Genomic DNA, 24,192 nt, shown 5'->3' with positions numbered 1-24,192 from the left:
TACTAATAATTCATCCTTGGGTTTGAGATGATTCCTGAAGGAAAGTATTTCTTTCCTACAGTGAATGGTCTTTCTTGAAAGTCTCTCATTTTTAAAACAGAGAGCTTTTAGTCACTTTATTTTTACCATTTAAAATCCAGCAGCTTTATTGTACTAACGTTTAGCCTGCCAGGACTTTTTAGCACCAGATTTTTTTCATTTGAAAATAGTGAGGGTTTTTTGTTGTTTGTTTTTTCTTAATTCATATGTAACATTTAAGGAAAGCTTAATTAACCCCAGCATGCAGGGAGAGGGAGAGGAAACAGTGCTCGGCAATTGAGAATATAATTAGCTACATTTATACAGAAATGATTGTATTACCTAAATCCCCCTTTTTTTTTTTTCAATTTATTTTTGGATTAGTTTAGGGGCTAGGAAGGGAGGGCAGGCATAGGCTCTGTAAAAAAAAGTGGAGGGAGTAAAAATGCTTCCATGGATCTGGAAAACAGAAATATAATGGGCTATCTCTGTTTCTCTGTAGAGCTGAAGTACTGGTCTTACTCTTAAAACTCCTTGACAGAGTCAGAGTTTAAATTTCAGCTTAGGAGGTTTGCAAAGCTTGGAAAAGCCACAAGGATCGAATCCTATTCTCAAGGTGTAAACATAGGAGCGGGCTGATCCTGGGTATGAAGGCCAGTCTTTTTACTGGTTTTTATTAAAATATTTTGTTACTTCTGCTGCAAATTAACATCGGTTTGAACATTTTCTCTCTTAAGTATTGTTCAGTCTTCCTCATTAAAAAAACATTTCCTCAATAATAATAGGTTCCATATGTAGACGTACTATGTATGTAAAATGATACATATTAATATAAGTAATCACACATGAAAATGTGTTTTTTTCGCTTTTCACCATGTAATGACTCTTCCTGCTCCAGCCTTCTGCCCCCAAAACAAGCAGAACAACAAGAAAACCCATTGAAAGGAAATCTGCAGTTTTAAATAATTTTCCAGATACCACGTTTTCCAAGTTCAAACGGAGCTGGCAAAGGAGGCAGCCAGCCGGCAGAGATTGATCACCGACCGTTCCAGGAACAGCTCGACTTTCTGTGCGGCATGGTCGGTACCACGGGCGTGCGTGAGCCTGACAGCGAGCGTACGGAAAGGCCTCGGTTCAGGAAAGCTGTTCACCATGTGCTTCGCTTCAAAAAATGAGGGCAAGTCCCTCCTTCTTCAGGATCCCTTTATGGCGGCGAGGAGGAGACTTACTCAGGTGCTTACAGCTGAGCATTCGCTCAAGTGGTTTGCTGAACTGCAACGTTGTGGTGAGATGGAAAGGCTTTACAGTACTTTGCACACCATCTCAGAAGCACATGGGGAAAGCATTTCTTAAAAAGAAGAAAAACAAACCCCCTTTCCTTTTAGAGGGTTGCAACAGTATTCCAACATTTGCCTGTACAAATAACACCCGACCTCAATTTCATAAAAAAAAAAGCTATAAAAAGCAAAGTTACTTTCTGAAATCTCTGTGGTTTTTTAATCTTTTGTGTATGATTTTAACAAAAGGAAGATTTCCATGTGTTCTCATTAAGTCTTGTAACATGATGCAATCAGTCCGTTCGGCTGATGAGATGTTCTGCAAATATCCTGCAGCAGATGAGCTTGCCGGCTTCTGCGGGGTGGACGGTGTAGGGAGGGGAGGCGGGGGAGAGCTACAAGCATTCTTCACTCCTGGCAGTTCCATGTGCAACAACACTTAAAGAATTATCAGAAACATTTCCCAAAGCAAAAGGGACGCATCAGATTTTTTTCTTCAACCCAGAGGTTGATGACAAATTAAAAAAAAAAAAAAAGAAAAGAAAAATCCTGAATAAGATGGAGTAGTACAGGACATAGCTGTCCCATTACTTACGTAGAAAAAAATGCCGTTATTAATTTTACTTTTCTAAATTTTGCTTTAGACTTTCTTCTGGCAAAAAAATTATTTAGAAACAGTAAATTGAATGATTTATTTAGTTTTGTGTCATTGACTTAATTTTTTACATTAGAAACAGAATTCAGAATGTTTCGGCTTGAAAAGAGTTTAAGTATTTCAATTCAAAATTACTTTTTCAAGATTTCCTTTCAACTTTGTTGCTAAGTGTAATGGCTGAGGTTGAATTTGACCCTTTGTTTATCTGGCTTTGGATTAAATGATATATTCTGCTTGAGAAATACTCTGTTCTCTGTTCAGCAGAAAGCTTTTACAATTCTGCTTTTGGGTGAACCTAAAATTAGAGGGAGTTTGGTTTTCTGGAATGGGCAGTGAATAAAAAAGAATATTTTTTTTTTGCACATATTGGTAGATGGCACTTCTACTTCAGCATCCATTTTCAGCTCTTTTCCTGCTGCACTTCATCATTCTTTTGTTAAGAAAACTGAGCAGACCAGGTAGCACTGATAGTCTGTCCGCTTTCACATGGACCCATGTGTTTATGTCCTTATATTGACTCCGCACTTGAAAGATAACGCTTTCTGTCTCAGGTGGAAATAGTAAAGTTGTAGCAAATAAGTGTCAGAAAACCTATAGAGGAATATTTAATTGATCTGTATCTTAAAACGTATTCTGTTGTGAAAACGCATTTAAATGATTGTGTGATTATACATGGTTGTGGGTGACTAATGTAGTCTGTTGCTGCAGGTCATGGGAATAGTCATAAAAAGTATTTATTCTGAACGTGAACCCGGATACATACTTTCCCGACGTGTTTCCCATATGGTCTGTGAGTAAACAGTAAATCAGATATAGAAGAATTGAGGAAAGAGAAGTGGGTAACTGGGGATTCTGCAACACTAAAACTGCAGCCCTGAGTGGTTTGAAGTTGTAACTTGTTTTCTCTCAGAAGCAAAGAAAAGAAAGAATTAGTTTAAGTGGAACAAAGATGTTCTGCAGACCTGGGAACCCACTGAGGTACAGGCACTGACAAAAAACATAATTAAAATCTTTACCAGAAAAGCATTGGTGGAAGTGCAGGGAAAACTGGTCACCTCCAGAAATGGCGTGCTGTCTGCAAGCTTATTCTTAGTGCTGCAGCAGAGGCTGACGCTACTCCACAGACTTCAGCCTGCGCACTCTTTTCCTGAAACCAGAGCGGGTTTAGGGAATTGCTGGCTCGATTTTGACAACAGGCCATTCCTGTCATTATTGACCTTACCTGGTGGTGACTCACAGGACATATCTGCCAGAATATCCCTGTCAGATGTGTGGTTCTCTGCGTGGTCCTCGCTGCTCGCGTCGGTAAATCGGGATCAGGGAGACAGGGACATCGCATATGGTCTCTGTGGGGTATGGTTAGGGGTCTGAGCTGTGAGGAACGCAAAAATACGTTTTTGATTGCAGCTAAAGAGCATGCAAGAACTCCTGAGTTACAGCCTTTGTACACTGGGTGTATGAGTGGGAGGGTACGAGTTGTGCTTGGCAGGAGAAACCGTATTTTGATGTTGTCACTTCAGTATACATGGAAAGCTTCAGTCTCTACTCATTCGTTTGCTCCGTGTTTATGTTTTACGTGACTTACCTTTAATTCCAGCTGGAGTATCAGTCCCAAGGCTCTGCAGTGCTGTTCCTCAGTACTTGTAGCCTAAGCAGTTTTCCTTTTAGCCTCCACAGTAATTTCTTAGTCACTGAAAGGGGCCATTTCATAGCTCCAGTATCTTAGGCTGGGAAATTCACTCTTGGATGCAGCTCGCACAGGCTTTCTGTGCCCTGCAATCCCTCTGATTTTCCTAACGTCCTCGCCTTCTTTCATGGGCTAGAGAAAGTACGCGCTTTCTGTGGGAAACGATGGGGAGATTAGAGAGAAGAAATTGGTTTCAGTCCAAAGGGCGGTGATATATATTAGCACAGTTTATGAGATAAAGCCAAATCTCTATTCTCTGTTACCTCATGAGACTTCAGCCTAGGGCTAAACGCAGCCACAGACAAATGCTCGCTCTTGTACTTCTAAGGGCACGTTGATGTGAGGAAGTTATCCTGGAATGAGATAGGGTGTGAATGTAAATGCAGTAGCTGTTCCAGCATAACATCCTGTGGAGACAAGGTCTTAGTGAAGTGACTAAAAGCAATGGAATGACTTCTGTAGAAGCTGAGGACACCGAGCCCCCCTTTTTTTGGTGGGGATACGATGTCTGACCATCTTTGCACTGGCTGCTTCTCCTGTCAGTGTCACTTGTGGAAATGGTGATTTTCTGCTTGTTTTATCAGTTGTCAGAATGAGGTCAAGGGCGATGGCCAACAGTGTTACTGTAGGTAACTTGTGAACGCAAACCATAGTTTTAACACCCAGTGTGTGAATGATGGGGAGTATTTTAGCTCTGCCATCTCTTACTGGTTTTTGTCATTCCTACAGACTGTAACTCAGGCTTTGATCACCTCTGCAGGTATCTAAGGTCTGTTGCTCTTGAAGAGGTGCAAAAGGAAAACTGCTGCAAGGAGAAAATGTATACTTGCACTTCTCCTTCGGGAAAAATTGAAACGTTAAAATATCATTTGCAGAGTTGCAGAGGTATATGTGTGCACACACTCTTCCCGTGATACTCTGGGAGTTAAAAATCACCTTTTTTAATGCTTGTGAGGTTGCTACACCAGTTTTTAAGCCTATGCTATGTGATTCAGTTGTTACCTATTCCTTATGGTCTGCTGAAAATTAGTGTTTATTTTTAAAGTGCCTTTTTCCAGATTAAGTAGAGCATTAATTAGTCAGTGTGAGGAACAGAGTGCATTATTCTACCGCAGCTTTCCATCATGTCAAAAACTCATTACCAGATGTAGAGATCATAAACAAACACACATGGCTGCTGCATGTAAATCTTCTGCAGGATAAATTACTGCTGATCTTTTCTGATTAGATCGCTTTGTCTTCCAGCTCATTAATACACTTTCAACCATGGAGAATATTTAGGTGCTAATAACTCACAAAGCAATATACAGGAGAGCATTAACTTTCCATAATTGTTAAACATATTTCAATCTGGATTTTTTTGCCCATGGTCTAGGCTTCTCTTTTTTTTTAACTTGAAAGAGTAGTTGTGTAGTCAAAATCTTCCTTCAGAATTGGTATTTGCTTCTGCAAGGTCTATAGCAAGCTGTACAAATAGTCTTCCCAAGGCCACACAAAGATGATGCTACAGAAATCAATCTGAAATTATTAGGCCAAAGGCTTTGCTGGCACAATCCCCAGAGGAGTTATGCCAGCCGATAAACTGGCCTGAGGATGAATAAACCTAATGAAAGCTGGGAATTGCTAATTTAGGACCCGATCCTGCCTGTTACTGAGGAATTAGACCCTGCTATAGTAATTCCCATGGCAATCCCTGGGACCAGTCCCTGCCATGCCAGGTAGCCCAGTGGCTGCTGTCACCCTCTGGTACTCATGGGCAGAACAGGGGCGGTGGGAACCCACGTGCAGAGACCAACTCCAGGCAAGGGGCTGTCCTGGAGCTGCTGGAGATGGGCACATCAGGCTTGCGCACGCCAACCCTGCATCCCTGCCGCATTCCTTTGGGCCCATTTCAAGGATGTATTAACACATGTTCAGCTTTGGGTCAGGCTTCTTTTGCTCCTCAGCACACACCTTGTTACAAGGAGAAGAGACATTAGAGGCAATATCCTTTGCTTAAATAATAAGTGGTTATGGCAGATGGTAACGACCTCAAAGTCACTGTAGATTATTTCAGGTCTTGTTATTTCCAGTAGGCAGATGATAGATTCTTAAATACGAAAGAGTACCTGTGTAAAGATGACACACATGCACGGACATTGCTGTCCAGGATCTAACGAACTGGAGTCTGTCCCAGGGAGCTAGTAATGGTCCATGAGGTTTAGGATGTGAAGGAGCACTGATCCCAGGAAGGCAAGCCGTCCTGGGTGGCAGCAGAGCTTGCTAGGTGGTGAAAAATGACATCTGTGGCAGAGCCGAGACCTGTAATCCTCCATTCAGTCCCTTAAAAAGGGGATAGTCAAATGGCTGACTGCTGTTTGGAGTGACTTCTGCCTAACCCCGCCAGGGTCCCCAGTGTGTAAGGTTCTCCCACGCTCCAGCAGAAGAGCCCATATTTCTTGCCCCTCGCCCAGCCTCCCCGAGCGCGCTGGCCGCACGCTGCCGGAGCTGCCGACCACAGCTTCCTGCCCAACAGCCTCGGCAAAATTATCCACCAGGGATGAGCAGCCTTGTACCAGACCTTCATGTTTCTTCCTATTTTCCTTTTACTGGAGACATCAATATTGAAGAAAATAGGTAGAGATACTTACTGATTTACTGTTTTATTGCCTGCTCTCGCTTGTATTGCGACTCTCAGTGAAACCCCTGGCTTTCTGCATCGGGTATTTAACAAGCTTAGATGTGAAATGCAGACGTTTTACACCTTGGGAACAGAAGATTCGGGTGACTGTGAAAATGAAGGACAGTAGTTTGTAGAAGATCTCTATGTTAAATACATACCACGTGGGAGTTTGGGAGCCCGGGATACCCCTACTTCTGGTAGGTGCTTCACACGTAATAACCTAGGTGTAACTACTTTAACTATTTAATGTTAATGTCAAGTTTAAGATATAAAGCACCAATGAAATGTGACATGCTGGTATTAATCACAACTCCTTTCTGTTACCAGTGCTCATATTTTAGCATTCATAAATTAATTGATTGAATCCTGCGTTAGAAACTGTGTTTAGTTCTAATAATGGGTATTGCTGAGTCCAAAGTTTTGCAGAACCAGTAAGTACCATCGCCTTAAAGTCGAAAACGGTCTTGTTTGTTGATTGAGCATGTTTTGCTCATTGATGTATAGCTTCCATTTAGCTTCCAATTATTAAAAGCAGATAAGTGTTTTGGAACGTATTTAAGCATGTGCTTTACTTCAGTCATGTTTACTGACGTCAGGGGAACCCGAAGCAGATGCCTGTGTGCTTTCAGGGATGCTTTCTTGAAACAAGGAGAGAGGAAAAGAAAGAAGTCTCTCCTTCCCTTTTTTGGCTCTCCTCTTTTCATGTGTGAGTAACACATTGTGTGTCTGGTTTTGTTTAAATTCAGGGATGGCAACCAACCACATTCTGTGAAAACTTCCTACTTCTTCCCATCCTTCTTTATGGCTTGTTTTTTTCTTCTTGTTATTGATATTTGGTAACCTGCAGAGACAAAGTGATGTGAAACTTGGAGGTCTTTACAGAGGAGTTTATTCGAATAGTGTTTGTAGAAAGCCCTGTGGTCCCACTAGAGCCCTCCTAGTTCCTTTGCTTCATTTGCTTTTTTAAACACAGCCTTAGCATGGGCTAATGCTTCGTTCGCAGGGGGTCTGTCGGGAGAGAGGCAGCAGGGAGATGGATAGGAGAATCTCCCAGCCCACGACAGTCGATCGAATTGCCTCTTTATACTAAAATAGCGTTCCTCAAGCCTGTTCTAATCTTTTATAGCTCTCTTGAAATATACAGGTACTTGTTGGTAAATTACAAGTTTGTGAACCCGGTAAACCTGTTGGTTCTTCTGAATCAATTGTGCTTAATGTGCAGAGGAATTTGTATCCTGAGATTTAGATGGCACAAGCACCCGTTACGTACTTTAAAATAACTCTACAAAACAGAAGTGTATATACTGACTCTACTTATGAAAAGGGAAAGAAATTGATAGTATTTTTGTTTGGGGATTTAGTTTTTTTTTTTTTCTTTTAAACAGCGAAGCATTTCCTGACATGTTTGCAACAGCTAGGCAGGATGTTTGTTGAATTCACATGTATATGTAACTGTTACGTGGCTATCCCTGCTTTGCCAGCTACTCAATTAGTGTTGTGACAGACCAAACAACTGCTAAATGACAGCGCTGAAAAGAATTTTGCTGGTTTCTCGGGAAAGTGTAAAGATTAGAGTCTTCTGCTGTCTAAGGGCCGTTTGCATTGCATCTAAAATATTCTGTACCTTTTAAAGGTGAGGAGAGGAAGATTTTGTAAATAGCCAAGAGTGTACGTAGTTGTAGCATTCACAGCTGAATGTCACATCTTTTTCTCTCCATCAAAGTTTGAGTAATGCAAATAAGGTTATGTTGACCTTAACTACGAAGTCTGATCTGAGATTTCAAGCCCACTCTTCTGTGTGCAAAAATGTCAGCGTAAGCTCATGTTGAAGCCATGTCAACTTGATCAGGATCTTCTTTTAAGAGAGAAATCATATTGCAAAATACATCTGTTCCCAATAGTTTTAAGAAACACCTTGTGGTAATTAAAGCAATCACTTGCTTAGAAAATGATACCAGGAAAATATCTAGCACGTTTTTACTGGTTTTTTTTCCCCTTCTAGTTATATACTGTGTTAAAGAGAAGGATTGGCAGTCCATCAATAGTACATAAATTATGAAGTCCCTCGGTGGCTGACTTAATAAGCTAAGTAGTATGTATTAGCTAACGGAGAGCTGGAAAGTAGCGTGTACGCTCACTGCGTAGCTGACTTGCTGTAAGGTTGTCAGGCAGTACTTATTTATAAATCTTGCAAACTGACAAAAACCCTGATAAGATTACCATGACATGACAAATACCAGCTATAAATAGATTTTTTTGACTTCCTGCTCATCTCTTCTTTCTCCTGCCCTTCGTACTCCGCTCCGGTGTAACGGGCTGCCGGGGCTGTGCAGCTCCCCCCGGTGAAGGTCAGCTCTTGCTGGCTTTTCGATCGTCATGTAAAGTTCCCCTGTTAGTATGTGGTCCCCGTTTTAACCTCTTTGCAGATTCCCCCGATTATCCCAAATCACTTTCACATGGAGCTGAGGTTAAGCTTTATTTCTCTTGGCTTGTCCCTTCTGTAGCAGACACTTCCTCTTCACTTTGAAAGGACAAAGCGATGTTCAGCTGCCTGGGCCTGCGCCCAGCATTTGATTTATACATTATTTAATTTCCTTTAGAAAATTGGAAGCAGAACTTTAGGAGTGGAAGTCGGTCCTTTTCATTTGTTTAAGGATCTTTTAGGGCTAATATAATCATCGATAGTAGATGTCAGCATGATTAGGGTGACTTAAGGTAAAGCAAAGAAAATTGAATACCAGGGGAAATTCTTTCGTAGTGGAGAGGGTGCCAAGATTTATAGCCATGCACAACATCTGTGGATTATGAATTGTGGCATTAAAAAATGAAAATGGAAAATCATCAGGTTTTTGAGTGACGTGTTGAAGACACCTGCCTGCCCTCACTGCACAGCAGGCTGGGGCAAGAAAGCTTTGCACCCTTTGCGTTACATTTGCAATTGTTTCTTGGGCTGCGGTGCTCTCTGGAACTTAATTCAACCAAGTAACTAATTCTGCAGAAATTCTTCAGTTAGTCCGGAGGTTTTCATTTGGGCTGACTCTGCATTCACTTCTGCAATTAGGTCTGCACATGCCGTGAAGTGACTGCCAAGACAATTTGAAAATTTCTCATGCAGTAGAGTCAGGAAATTAAAAATTAACTCTGGAAAGGACATAATATAAGCAGTGTGGGTTGAATACTGTGTCCGCTGAGGGTACAAGGTCTTCCTCTTACAAAAAAAAAAAAAAAAAAGTATGGAAGTTAAAATGTGTCTTCTGTGGGATTTTGAATGATCCACAGCTGAGGGAAGTATCGGAAGGGGAGAGGCCTGTGGCCTACGTGTGCTTATGGGTACAACATGACTTACTTCTGGCCTTTAATTTAGCAAAATAGCATTTAATGACGTAGAATGGGAGTCGCACGTTATTTCAGGGCTCTGTGGTGCTACGGCTGCTGTTCCTGGTGTGGTTATGTGGGGGGGAAAAAAAGACTTCAGTGCTGGAGTGTCACTGTGACCCTACGCCTGTGACCAAGTCTCTCAGAGTTATGGTGTTTGGTTTGTAAGTCGCTACCGCACTTGATAAGTAGGAGATAGATGCTCATCACAGCACGAGCGAGGCCTTCTGAATTACAGCTGCGCTGTGCAGCCTGCACTTGCTGATGCTGCCTGTGAACACACAGATGAGGGAGTTCGTATGTACCCTTTTGGCTAAAACAAGTGCCCTCACAGGTTGGGGCTGCTGAGGTAAGTAGCAGTTGTGTGGTGTCGCACAAACGGAAGGAAGCAATGAAACCCAGCTTCCCCGTGACATTCTGTGCATTTGAAACTTGCTCATACCATACCAAGCAAACCATTAGTATCACAAAGTCTTCTGGATACCATGGAAAGTATTAAATTTGGTATCAAGTAGGAAATGTTAAGAACGTCTGATCTTTACAGTACTGAATAATTACAAAGCGGAGAGAAAATAGCATTTGTCTTTTGTTCAGTACGGAAACCAGTGCTTCTGTGATAGCATCCTGTATGTGCTGTCTTCATGCTTTTGATCATCTTTTACTGTGTTTGGAGAGGGGCTAAAACACTTGCTGTCCCTGTCCTAGTGTCTGTGCATCTAACATAAAATGAGTAAATATAACACACTGAAAAGTGGAAAGCTCACACTTTCTCATGCACATAGGCAATTCCTGAGCAAATCTTATGAACTCATCTTTTGACAAGGGGCTGGGGACAATATCAGTTGGAGAAATCTATGCTAGGAAGACAGAGCAGGGTAAGCTAAAGACAGTGTCAGCATTGCCCACTAATTAAAGTGTCCTTTATTTTCTACCTCTTCCACTCACGGCCACTTGGCACGTGCTGTTGGATGCTGTCATCCTTAGCATCCTCCTCTACGCTCCTGTGCCATGCAGAGCGGACTGCCAGGTGATTTCTGAGCCTGCGAGATAGGCTAGAATGGCACTGAGGAGAGCAGTTGTGCCTTATTGTGTAATTATATGCCTTGGAACAATTCAGCGTAGCAAAATATTTACGGAGACTCATGAGAAGGCATAGGTGTGCTGCAGGCTCTGTCAAGAGGAGTGCATCCACAGCACTGCAGGTAAGAGGAGCAGATGAGCTTTTCCTGTCTATTCACCCAGCTTCCCCCAAAGGTGACTGCTAGATATTTTGAAGATGGCCTTGCATATTTCTTGTGCAGAGGCTTGCAGGACGCGCTAAGACTGCTTTTTGTTCTTACTCTTCAGACTATAGATTTAAGGGCTGGCTAGGATCTGTACAACCCACAGTACTGGGGACTTTTTCTCATTTTCTCCTTCTTCCCTTCTGCCAAAACCCAAGGGTCCTGTCTGTCTTTCCCATTGCTCTCCATAATAGTTGTTCCCTTCATCTTTCTTTCCTCCTTTCTCTTTGTAGCTATTTGGATAAAGAGAGCTGATACAATTCCTTTCTCTAGTGGTGGAAACTGGTGGGGAGCAGAATCTTTTCTCAGAGTGTGCGCTCTCATATGTAAACCAGCCACGTAGCAAGAGGAAACCTTATGGTAACTTCAGTTTGTAACTGCTCCTCGAACGTGGCACTTCGGGAGCACTTCAGTTGCACAGGCCAGTCCTGTTGCTGGTTGCACTAACATTTCTTAATGGCTTTTGAGCTTTTTTTAGCTGTGGTCCTTAGTTCTGTTGCAGTTGACCTTTCTCAGCTCGCTCTCGTGGCATCCTTTGCTGTGTCATTGCCTCCTCCCTTGATCTCAGCCTCTGCCCTGGTGTTAGATGCTATCCTGGCAAATCTTCCTGGTGCCAGGAAAGGTGGGAGACGCCTGGCATTATCTCAGGGACTGTGAAAACAGTACTACCATATGCGACAGCATCTACGGCCAGCCTTCCTCAAATGTTAAGCACCTACCTAAGGGGTGTGATCGGTGTGATCGCTCTCACCTCCCTCCGTCACTGCTGGGAAAAGGTAGGTGCCTCTCTGGGGGGGCTTGGGTGGCCTGAGGGATATCCTCGGTGCTTGCGGATTTGTGCCTCCTGTGCAGAGGGCCCAGAGCTCCGCTGCTCTGATGTAAGCACAAAGGCAAGGGCTTGAAGTAGGGAATGTTGAATCTAAAGCGCTGTGGCCAAGGACAGCAAACGTCACAAGGCTCTAGGGGGATCCTCATGGCTGAACACTATTGAGCATAAATTTCATACATTTCTGGCCTTAAATTGTTTGTGTATTGTGCTGGTCTGCAACTTCTTAGAAGTTTAAAGGCTGTTAGCATTAGAAAGCAAGCTGCAAGCAACCTGGAGGAAAGGGAAGGGAGACTCCTCTGCTTCCTCCTGTGCATATTTGCAAAAATGTTGAGGATTAATTTTGAACATAAAACATCTTTGTTAAGTGAAGAGAAATGCAAATGACCCATTTTCTAAGTCTTCATAGCGCTGGAAATTTGCATTACATTGTCTTGCCTAGACAAGGAAGGAGGGGGAGAAAACCCAAGAGACCAAGGAGGTTTTTGCAATAACATGGCACAACTGAGAAGGAGTGTATGAATATGAAAGAGAAGAAATGGAGGAATTTGCAAAATTAGATCTGTTACCCATGGAGTAGCAGACCTGCTTACAGAGAGTTCTGAAGTGACTTTCAGACATGACGTGGATTCAGTTTTCTCAGCTGCAGGAGGGCACTAAATGACAAGTTTTAATGTTAACAATGCAAAAGCAGATGCCTTGTTCATCTGGTCACTTGTAACTTTTCACTGAAGGTGACAGCTCTGACTGCAGGTTCTTACATTTCAGCGTTTTACCTTATGCTGCCTTATCCTGTTCTTTGGCTCGTTGCCAGAGTGATGGGGGCCAACTATACTGGTGACAAGCTGCCTCACTTGTGAGGGAGCTGGTACTTCAGGATAGTGCCGTGAATCCCTCAAGGTACGCACTCAGTGATTCACTGGACTAGGGAATTTTAGACCAGAAGGAGTGGGTCACATTTACCTATGGAGTATATTCAGTCAACACAACAGGGATACACCTGAGATGTATTCTTTGAAGGTTTTATTGAAACTGAGTGGTTAGCAGATATGTTGTTATTGACAGTAGAATTGTATTAATTGTTTTATGACTGAATAACTCAAAATATCATTTTTTTGGAAGCACACAAATCTTAAAACCCAGTAGATGGAGGGGTGTCAAGAGAGAACACCAAGATCCATATGGGAAACATGGGGCCTGCCCACCTGACAGAGCCACTCTCAAGGCCACCTGCACCAGTGAATGCCTCTCTGTATGTGCCGGGCATATACTTTTCTTAATTAGATGCATCTTGCATTGGCTTTGGAATTGGCAGATGAGTGAAAGAAGTTGCACAAGTGAAAGCATTTGTATGTAGGTTCAGTATGTCTCTAAGCTTCAGTGTGCTTTAAACCCTCTTTCTGCTGCAGTCTCGTCCTCTCCCTGCCTTCAGAGCCTTCCTCCCCTGCCTGTCTTCCTGCCTGCATCCTGGGTGAGCCAGTTCAGGGTGCTAAACCGGAAAAAACCGCTCTCTTCTGTGTTGCTGGATTAGGTTCCTGCTGGTCAGCACTTGAACAGGCTCATCAAGGGGCCAGATCAAAAAGAGGTGGTGACCAGTGCGTCACTGGTTTAGACTGCCTGTTGGGAAGCAGAGGTCACACTGTCGTGAAATGTCGTGAAATGTCTTTTTTCACTCCCTGCTTCAGCTCAGGATGTGTACGCATGTGTAAATAGCCATACAGAGACCCAGAAAGTATACATCTCTTGTATGATCACAGGATTGGTAAGCTTTCTATCCAAATGGGTACAAACACTAAGACTCCAGAATATTTGCTAGACTTTTTGGCCATTATTTTTAACTGAGTTTGTTTGTTTTTACTATATTGTATTATGATATCTCATATATAGGTAAATACAAATACAGTTGCTATTAACCTGCTATGCAAGATCCAAATCAGAGACAATATTTGCCACAGCTCCAAAGACAGGATGAAAGGGAGAGTTTAAATAAACTCATGAAAAAAAGAATTTTTTTCTTTCCTTTTTGCTGGGTAGATTTGACACTTTAGGGCTCTAGCAATCTTTAAATGGTGATATAATGTAATAGAAATGCTGCTGGAGCTGAAAGGAGTTGAAAGACAGTTCTAGACTGGCTGTGCTCTAACGACGAGAAAAAATATTTTTAGGGAAGGGAGGGCACTTCTCCCAATTCCTTTTGCAGAATCACTTTTATTTGCTTTGTTTTGATAGGAATCTAAGGCCTCTGCTACTCTTCCAGGTTAAACTTGAGAAAGGAATTACTGGTTTGAGAAGCAAAGGCATGTGAATCATTTTTCAGTGCAAGAAATATGGAATATGCTGAATGTATCAGGCAACCTCATATCTGTCTGCCTTAAAATCTGAGAAGAAAGCAAGCAAACACAACTCCTTAACACCTACACCATGATAGGTTTCGTAAGGTAGAAGCTGCCAAATCTGTTTTGTAGGTTTTTTTTCTTTTGTTTTGCTTTTCTAGAGAGAAACTCATGACAGCTACAGCTAATGATGTCCTCCAAGTCTTCTGGTTTAAAATTTTTAGTTGCATAATTCAATCTGTCTTGCTAGCGGCATTCAGCAAAATAGCATTGGCTCTGTGTACAGGTCCTCTGTAGGAACAGCATACGGTGAGTGAGAACACGGTATTCTGTTAATTACTTTTAATTAAAATGAGTGCGTGCACACACACACACACACACACGTACATATAGAAAGACTCTGTTTTTCTAGTGGCTTGGCTTCCTTTTCCTCATTGAAGGGAAGAAGGTAAACTTTCTCATTAAATGTTTATATAAAAATGAAATAATTCTGAGGTTAACCAGAAATACAGCTTAATCTTGTATAGAAACATGTGTGTGATTTTTTTTTTTTTAGTTGCACAAATATATCTGAAACTTGAAGTTGGCAGAGAGTGCTGTTTAAAAATATTTAGTCCCAGCATGTAAAAACTCGTTTTGTTACGGAATTCCTTTGTGAAAGGTGTAGCTATGCCATGTCTCTGCCAAAGTGATGGGAGCCGTATCGACAGAGTGTGTTTGGGAAAATAGCTGCATTTTGGGCTTGCAGTTACAGAAGTTAAATTGGAATTTACATGTTTTATATATTGCTTGGAAGGATACCACATCTAGTAATATTTTTTAAGAGAGTGGAAAGAAGAAAAAAGAAATCTTGCAGAAGGAGTCAAGGCTTCGCTCTGTTAGAACATGTCGGGATGAGCAGAGGTATGTGTGATGACACTTAGCATGTACCACTGAAGGCTCTGGTTTATTCTCTTTAGCTGTCATCATGTGCTATAGTTATGATACATATGCTTAATTTTGGCTACATACCTCATCTTTCCCTTCTCTTCTCTGGGCGTGTTTAAGCTTTATAGAATAATAAGAGCTACTGATATATGTGATACTGTCTTCTGCCCAGGCACAACCCGTGCTCAGTTTTTGCTACTGTAAGAGCAATTAAAGGCAGCATTTTGTGGTCGCTGCTGTCTCGTTAATTGTAGCCGTGATGCCATTGTCCCACAAGAGCAACCAGCCAGTTGTCTGGCTCAGCCCCTGGCCGACACGCCAGGCTCTGTGGCACCGGGTGACTGCAGCAAGTAGATGAGGTGAATCTGAAGCCTGGTCCTCCTGGCTGAGACTGGGAGGAGGGGGCAGGAGGAGGACTGTTGCAGCCCCCCAGGGCAGCTGTGGCCACCATGGAAAGAGCTGAGTGGGAACCATCGTCCTGGTCAGACCAGATGTATTCAGGTGGCACGACCACTTTCTCTCCCTGTGCAGCACCTCAGGTGAGCTGTGGACACCCACATGCATGGTCAGGTGCACATCAATCTGCAAAATTACACAAGTAAGCAAACTGTACATTAAATAGTGAAGTTTTGGGCCAGTCTGTTCTGAACTAAGGTCACTTACAGACACCGTTAAAGGAGCTCGTTTTGTTTAGTTACATTTCCTTAGCAGCTTCTCATAAAAGAAATCAGGATAGCAGAGATTGTTTGCTCAGCCTGTTGGATCAGACATGAGGTAACACATAATACCTGTCCTTTTTATTTAAGAATTGCAAAGGTGCTGCTTCATCACTACAGACCTATTTTAAAGTAGGTCCAACATCCGCTCGTATTGAATGTCTCTTTAACAAACAAGGAAGAAAGAAGTCTATCTTTTTATAAAAAATAATATTTAACTGTAGGATGTTATTGCAGAGGGTGGCTGCAATACGAGTAGGAACTCAGGTGTTCCAAGGCAGCGTTCATGAATACAGAACCGTATAGATGTATATGCTTTAACTTGAGGAAAACTAACGACATTTTAAAACATGGTTGCTTAGAGATCAAAGCAGCCTCTGTCTCACTGAGGCACTTGTGTGGCCTGTGAGTGCCTTGCACACTTAGTTAGGGAAGTTTTATAGAACAACAATCATACATGAAGTAAATTAACTCCAAAGCTCCAGTGGTAGGTAGGATCTGAGGAGTGAATGGATACTGTATGAAAAGCATTATGCTGATATACTTTATCATTTTCTGGTTAGAATAGATTATTTTCCATTTGCAAAATGCCCAATCGTATAATCCATCCCACTTAAATCTACAGATCGTAGAATTGAGCGGAATGAAGGGATAACACATACAGGGGCGATTCTTTGTCTTTCAAAGATTAGATCAAAATTTATCGCAGGGTGATCAATTATTTCATAGTATTGGAGACTTTTTCTCCTAAACAGAACAAGATTTGTAGTGATCTGTAAGAATTTCTCTTCTCAGAGAAAAGAAAAAAGGCATGTTACCTTGTATTTTCCTGGTTTATCTGTTTTGTACATGAAACAGGAAAGTTGAAACACGAGAGAAGTACCTATATTTAAGCGTTTTTGAAATACATCAAAACCTCCACATCTCACCACATAAGAGCCCCTCAGTTTAGCCCATTTTAAAGAAAAAATGGTATTTGTGACATCTTAAAATAGTATTTTTATCTTTAAAAGTAGCATGTTGTATGAAAGCGTTATCTAAGGCATGTCTCCCTAGCCCCGCCAGCATCGTGCTGGGGTACCTGAGCTCGTTCAGACAGATGGCCATGCGCATCAGAAGTGGCATGGGGATGCTAAAACAGGGTAAGTGAGCACAAAATTTCATGAGGCCACCCAGCAGCTCTCCGCTACCGGAGGAAGAGGCGTCCCGCTTGCCATGCTCTCCACCCTTCCCATGCCCACTGGTGCTTGTCGAATCCCCCTGTGAGCCCGTCTCAATACCCCAGCGGCAAGCTAAGGCTTTTTTTTTTTTTTCTGGATTAGTTCTGATGGTCTGGTGCATTGAATCAGTTAATGAAAGGGCCAGCTTAGCGCCAGAGCCAGCACAAGAGACGGGTGAGAGCCTGCAGAAAGGAGAAGGGGGAAAGAGGGGCTGCGGCATCCCACACTTGGAGTGACCTGCTGGGGGTGGCAAAATCCTTGAGGTATTTACCTCTCTGAGATATTTACCATCTCTGCCCAGCACTGCACTGAGCTGTGTACAAATCCCTTGCAGAAAGTGCGCTGCTAGAATTGCATTGAATTGAGATATTCATGTGGATTTTGGAATACAGGCAGCAACCTTTCCCTGCTACTCCCTTTTAGCCTCTCTGCCTACGGTGCATCTTCTCCTGATTTGTTTTCTCTTCTCACTTTGGAAAGGCATCCATGCCCACCTCTTTCCCCAATCAGGTGATGGCCCTGGGTCCTGCGAGCTTTCCGACTTCCCCGGTTTGTGGGGATAAGGCTATTGCTCTCCGCAGAGCAGCTTCTGATGCAGGGGTCAAAGAAGGTGCCTGACATGGGTAGGAATTTGCCCGAGTGAGAAACAGATGTCCTGACCCGGGAGTTATTCATGTCTTTTTAAAATGCCATGTATGAACCTTTTATCTCTCCTTAACAGAGCAGGAAAGCAAACTCCCCAATCCTATACACAGCCTGTGACGCTGCACGGGCTCGCAGGTAGTTTTCATCCAGGAAGCGCCACGATTTGCACTGTTCACAAACCGCAGGGTACTATTCTGTTTCCAGGCTCCTAATCCCTCTTACATGCAACCCCTTACAACTTGAACTGGCAGGGGTGGAGGAGCAAGAGAAAAAAGGAAGGAAAAAAAGGAAAATGAAACACAATGTACAGCCAGGCAGTGGCTGCCAGTTTCGGTGCACACAATCGACACCAGCTGCAGCCCAATTAAAGCCGACATCCACAGGTGTTCCCAACAGGCTCTGCACTAACAAAACCACTTTCTTGAAAATACCTAAGGCTTTAACACAGAAGCTCATTTCTTTCTGCCTCTTTTTTTTTTTAAAAAAAAAAAAGATTCTTTAAAGCTATTTAGAGCACTTTAAATACAAAGAAGCTGAAAAGGACTTTCAGTCTGCTGGAAAGAGTTGGTGCTTAATGCCATAATGGGGGAGGATCGGCCAAGCTGAATCAGCCAGTGTAACCATTGGTTTCAGGAGAAAGATGGGTTATGCTGAGTGCTGTTTCTTCAGGGGACAGTAACTGGCACTGGGCATTTTATTGTTGCTGGGAGTGAAATGGGTAGGGAGGGAAAGACTAGGTGTAAATCCATTTCTTTTTGGGACTCGTCATTGTTTGCATCCTATCTGTGAGCTTGTGTGTGGCTTTGCTTATTACTGATCAGCCTCTGTGTGTGTAGCTCAGATACCAAATTTTAGTTCTCCTTCCCTCCCAGGATGACTTGATACAGTCGCCTTTTTGACTTTGTAGTAAGATTGCAAATTGGTTGTTTATTTTCTGATCTTAAAGCACTCATTCAGATGATAAATCAGTCCTTTAAAAAATTATAATCTGTTTTTAATACATGAATTCAAAACTGTTTCCATGCTAAGAGAGGACTGCAGACAGCAGACTAATGCATAGGTCAGTAATTCACTCTCATTCCATTGAAAATGAGAGTCGTGTTTGTTATATTTTCATTTATAATGATATCAACAATCAAACTAGGGTATATTCTGCCACACCTGGCTGGCTGTTCATCTCTGCAATAACACCCCACACCTCAGTAGTTATTGCTTGATAACCTGCTGCCTGGTCTGTTGCTGTTTAATCACTGTTGTTTCTGACAATCGCTTAGTGTCTTGATTACTGTTTTACGTGTCAATGCTGAAAGCCACTCTAGATTCAGATGCAGTCAAGTATATGTATTTTGTCCTTCAATACATCGAGCTGCAATTTTGCCTTTGGAACAGGACTAGGACATTATTCTTATTCCTCACAACACACGGAGATCCAAAAGACTGCACCTTTTTTCAGTTGTTTTTTTATATTGGAAAGGTAAAAATGGTGAAAATTATTTTCAATTTGTGTTTGAAAATAATTAAGAATTGTCTTAAAACTGGCAGCTAGGTAATGCTGGTTCACAGCATTCATTTATAGAGGCAGGCAGGGGCTATTCATGTGGATAAATGCAATGGAGAGAAAAGACAATCACCCAGGCTTCAAATTCACAAGTATACAACCTAAACTAGATATCGTCACTCAGGAAAAGATACTGGAGGCAGTGTGGATAATTTTCTGAAAAAAATTATCTCTGTGCTGATATGATGGCAAATACAACAGTAGGAAAGGAACTGCAAGCAACCTAGAAACACTGCTGTACCATGGTCTGACTCCCTCCGTGTCCTGCACGGCTTCAGCCGCTCAACAGCTAAAGGATGGAGCAGAACTAGTGAAGACGACACGGCAGATGGGCTTGAGGGATGGCCAGGTTCTGCAGGAGCAGGGACTGACCCACTGAGGACTTTTCAGGTAAAGACTTGACTGAGAGGGGATGAGATAAAACTCTGTAAAATCATCGATGATATGTGGGAGGTGAACGGGGAACAACAGGTAAATCACTGTTCTCATAACGCAGGAACTAGGAGGCACTTGTTGAAATTACCAAGTTTAAGACAAACAAAAGTGCTTTTTTATACAATGCATGGTTAGGCCGTGGCACTTATTACAGGCTCATGTTGTGGAGGCCAAAAGGAGAAGTGATTTAAGAAAGTAACTGGACAAATTCATCGAGGATAGGACTGTTGCAGGGTTTTAAAACTGATGGTCTATATGCAGCCTCTGGTTTTGGAGTGCCGCTAAGCCTGGAAGGATCCTTACCTTGCTGCAAAGCCGCTGGTTTTCTTCCCTTGCTGTCAATTAGCCCCTTCTGCTGCCTTCCCTCTTTGCCTTGCTTGACCCCATCTATGTTGTTTTTTAATATAGGCAGAAATGACATTTAAAAACCCTTCAGTTGTTTGGTGACAAGAAATACCTGTGAAAAACCAGCAGACCGTAGGCCAATATCGGAGCAGATTTCACCAGATGAATTCACTCTCATTTCACTGTTGCTATATTACTACTTGTGTTAGCTTTCCACGAGTGATTCAGCTTTACTAGCTAGTGAGAATGCTTGTGAGGACTTTTTTTAAAAAGTTTACATACTTGAACGAAGGAAAATAATCAAACTTGCCTTGTCGAATCTCTTACCTCAGAAACCTGATACTCAGGGTTAGCCAAGGAATGGAAACAATGCCACGTGACTTCTGCAACCAAATTTTAAACGCTGTGCCATAATGCCTGCTGTTTATTATTCAAAAATATATAAGATTTAGTCCACAAAAATTCTGAGTGCAGCCAGGAAAAGAGAGAACGATAATTCATGCCTTAAAATGCTTTCCTCTTCCCTTAAAAGCAGCTCAAATGCTCTTGGGAAACCAACAAAAAAAATCAGTTTTCTGGTGCTTCCTCATGTCTAGTAATTTTCGGTTATCCCAGAACTTATGGTTCAGTCTTTAAGAATAAAATTAAAACAAAAAAAATCCTTTGGAGGTTTGTTATCATTACTGTTACCAATACTCTTGGCAAGGCATAGAAAAAAGGTAAAAGCATCATCAGAAGTATCAGCTTATGGGCAAATTCCTCTGAAGTGTGTCAGTGTATGAATGAAACAAGAAGAAATTAGACTGGCAGTGGTGTTCCTTCTTTTTTGGATCTGCCAACTTGACAGTCTTTCCTTCAGCTTCTCCTGCAGTAAAACATATCAGCTCCTGACATGTGAATGTCTTGTGCTGTAGTGATACCCTGCTTCATAGTCTTGATACTGTAGATAGGCGATGGTCTCTGTGAGCAGAACAGGACAGTCAAAACCTGCTGTACTGTGTTTTGTTTTTTTTTTTAATAATGCTTGGGAAAACACCTAGAAGGTCTCTTCCTCTTCATTTTGTGTAAAAACTTGCCCTTAGTGTGGTATTTATCAAGGGGAAATGGACCTCTCCTTCAAAGCTCAACACAGGTTGAGAGTCCCAGATGCTTGGGATCTGTTTTTCCATCAACAGTCTTCTCCCTTTCAAAAGATTTCTGGGTTTGGTGTTAGGTAGGGATGGGGGGAGTTTGATCTGGTTTGGGTTCTTTTCTTTTTAAGTAGCTTTATATTTCTGTTAGAGATAGGGAAATAGTCACGCTGTCTACTTAGAGAAAAGCCTGAATGGAAGGACCCAAGATCCTTGTGTTACCTTCTAGATGATGCATTGCTTATCTCCACAAGAAGTTGGTGCGCTAAACCTCAGCTATGCTTCCACGTTTGACTGTCTCTGAAGTCCTGAAAAGCATTAAAATGCATAACAGCAGTGTTTAGCTTCACTGCTCATTAGAGCAGCACAGAACTAATAGTAATATTGTTGTAACTTGACAAAGCCATCTAAATCCGTGCATGTTTTCTTGTGAAAGCTTCCTAAACATGCTGCTAAATCCTCTAGAAAGCTACTAAACGGCTTTGGCAACCATTAGCACAGCATAAGCAGGAGAACTCTTTTCAGTAAGTGAACAAACAGAGAAAATATGCTGAATAGCTGGACAAATGTGTTTCAGCTGGCTCTTTCATTTACAGATATAAGGGAGCAGTCAATATCAATCACTGTTTTCCCTGTTGCACTGGAAATCACAATATCTCTTTTCATTCCACAAGCTCTTTTCACCACAGTAATGTGTCTTTAGAGTGACACTGGCATCAGTCTGTTTCCGCTGTCTGAAGTCCAGAGAGCTTAAAAACACATTGCAGGGTATGAGACCTTAACCCTCCTCCCCTTCCACATGCCGCTCTCCTTCCAGCCTTCCTTTCTGAATTAATTGTTTTTACTTCTTTCCCAGCGTTAAGCTGAGAAAGAAAAGTGCCCGCAGAGCCTGGGAATATCTGCTCTTGCGCTTTGGGGACAGAAAAATGTATCGCTGGTTGTTGGGGATTTAATTTATCAGGTGTCGCGGGGAGTTTAACACAAGGTAATATGATTATCAAGTTAATTTGCAACATACTGTAATATGAAATGTAATGTTACTGTGGTTTCAATTTCGAGCTATATCGTGTTGCTTGGATGTCCTAATCACCCACAACCTCATTTATTAAAAAAAAAAAGTTGGAGAAACTCTGTCCTTCTGAGTATCTTGCATTTGGAGTATGTTGGTATTCTTGTGTTCACTTTCTTCAAGTAATATATTTTATAATAATAATGCTACATGGGGTTTTTTTTAATTGTTTCTTTGCAGATAACAGCAGTGTGTAGAGAAGCAGCCCTTCTAGCTCTTCAGGAAGACATACATGCCAAATCTATCATGGGACGGCACTTTCGGTACGCACTGACTGTCGTGACCCCAAGGATTCCCGATTCGTTAATCCAGTTTTATGCAGATTATCAGCAGCAAAGCGGACTGCACGCGCTTTGAAAGGCAAATTAATACATCCCCCCGTTCACTGTGTGAATAGCAAATTTCCTTTGTAAAGCTGTCAAAAGCTAAAGAATTTTGTATTGTAAGTGAGTGGAGTGTCTGAAGTTAACTGAAGCGCAGAATTGTCATAATAAATGCCCGTGTGGAAGTTTTGAGTGTAACGGATCTCATCTAAAACTTCATATTTTACAATTTCAGTGGTATAATCTGCATTTTAGAGGTAGGAAGATTGCTGGTTTAATGCAGCTTGTCTGAGCGTATATCCGTGTATCAAAAAATAATTATCAAATTCTGAATGTTTGGTGGATTCTTGACCCTAAAGAGAGTAGCGACAAGTGTCATTTCTGCCTTCGTTTGTTCCTGCCACAACCACAGTTTAATCCCAGGGACCGTCCCAGTGAGACGCAGACCTGGGGAGTGGCCTCACTACAGAAAATGCTGAAAATTCTTCTGAATCTTTTGATTTATGATCTCCAGAAAAGCTGCCAAACAGGCTTGCCGAACATAGAGCTTTCCGAGATAAAGCTAAGGCATCCTGATTGATTACAGAGTAACATTTGTCGTTGGTCTTAACTCCTTTTTACACATACTGGGAAGCGGGCACCTTAAAACTTGTATATTCCTTGGCTAACCTGAAACCACTGCCAGGCGTCAGCGAAAGATTTTTGTTGTTGTTTGTTTCCATCAAAATAAAGAGGAATGTTGATTGGTAATTTAAAGCTGGCCACTTAAAATCCTAATGAAAAGTAATTAATGAATAAGAAAATCTCTTTGTCAAAACTGTTATAAACAACCACAAAATAGTTCAGGGACGGATAAAATCTTTTCAACTTATTTCTTTGTTATATCGCCTGTTGAAACGATGACAGGTCCTTATGGGCTCTCTGCTCTTGTACTCAGTATGAAATGTAGTTAAGCAAACTCATTTTCAGCATTTTTCCCCACAATAGAAAGACTGAGCTTTTCTATTCCAGACATGAAAAACTGAGGGAAAGGTAAAGCAAAACCAATACAAACTTTAACAAAAATTAAAAAAAAAAAAAAAAAAAGGTGACAAACCCCTGAATTTCAGTGTGTAATTCTGTGTTTTCCTGGTGTTTTGCAGGTAAGTAGAAGAATTTACAGGTCAAAATTTTAGCCAAATTCTGCTTTTACTTGGAGTAAAGAAGAAATATATTTTCAGGCTTTATGTAACGTTGTTTTTTGGATTTGTTTATTGATGGTTCTGAAGACGTTTCTTTCTTGCAGTCATTATATGTGTATTCATAAGGCAGTAATAACTATTTAGAAATTAATGTTATTTTATGAGAAATTTGTATATATCTGTCTAAGAGAGATTTCTACTATATATACTTATGTTATCAATATGAAATTTAACAAGTAATCTCTTGGCTTTGATTGTAGTTTTTCTCTCTTAGTTCCATGCTGTACACAATTTGTAGCTTTTAAATAGTGATCTACTATTTTTAAATTACAACTTTTCTATGACTTTTATTCTAACCCCTTGTTGCTATAATTAGCATTTAATTTTACTGTCACTGAGAAGGATTAGAGGATGAGGAAAAGCAGGTCGTTTACTTTGTTAATCTGATGTATGTGCAGGTTTTTTCTTTTTTTCATCATTTGACTCTTTAGTAGTTCAACAGACAGAGGGAATTAAGAAAATTATAA

General features: G+C 41.6%; 1 protein-coding gene across 1 annotated transcript in view; it reads left to right on the top strand.

The window, feature by feature from the left end:
• Window positions 1–23,785, top strand: part of AFG2A (AFG2 AAA ATPase homolog A) — a 202,163-nt gene extending 178,378 nt beyond the window's left edge. Inside the window, exon 16 of the mRNA XM_068402793.1 lies at window positions 22,342–23,785. Coding sequence (XP_068258894.1) covers window positions 22,342–22,518 — 177 coding nt within the window. The 3' untranslated portion in view covers window positions 22,519–23,785. The remainder of the gene's footprint in view (window positions 1–22,341) is intronic.
• The last annotated feature ends 407 nt before the right edge of the window (window positions 23,786–24,192 follow it).

Source organism: Nyctibius grandis, chromosome 6 (assembly GCF_013368605.1).
Source record: "Nyctibius grandis isolate bNycGra1 chromosome 6, bNycGra1.pri, whole genome shotgun sequence".
Classification (NCBI taxonomy): Eukaryota; Metazoa; Chordata; class Aves; order Nyctibiiformes; family Nyctibiidae; genus Nyctibius; species Nyctibius grandis.
The sequence above is the reverse complement of the archived record's forward strand: the minus strand, read 5'-3'. Positions and strand labels throughout refer to the sequence as shown.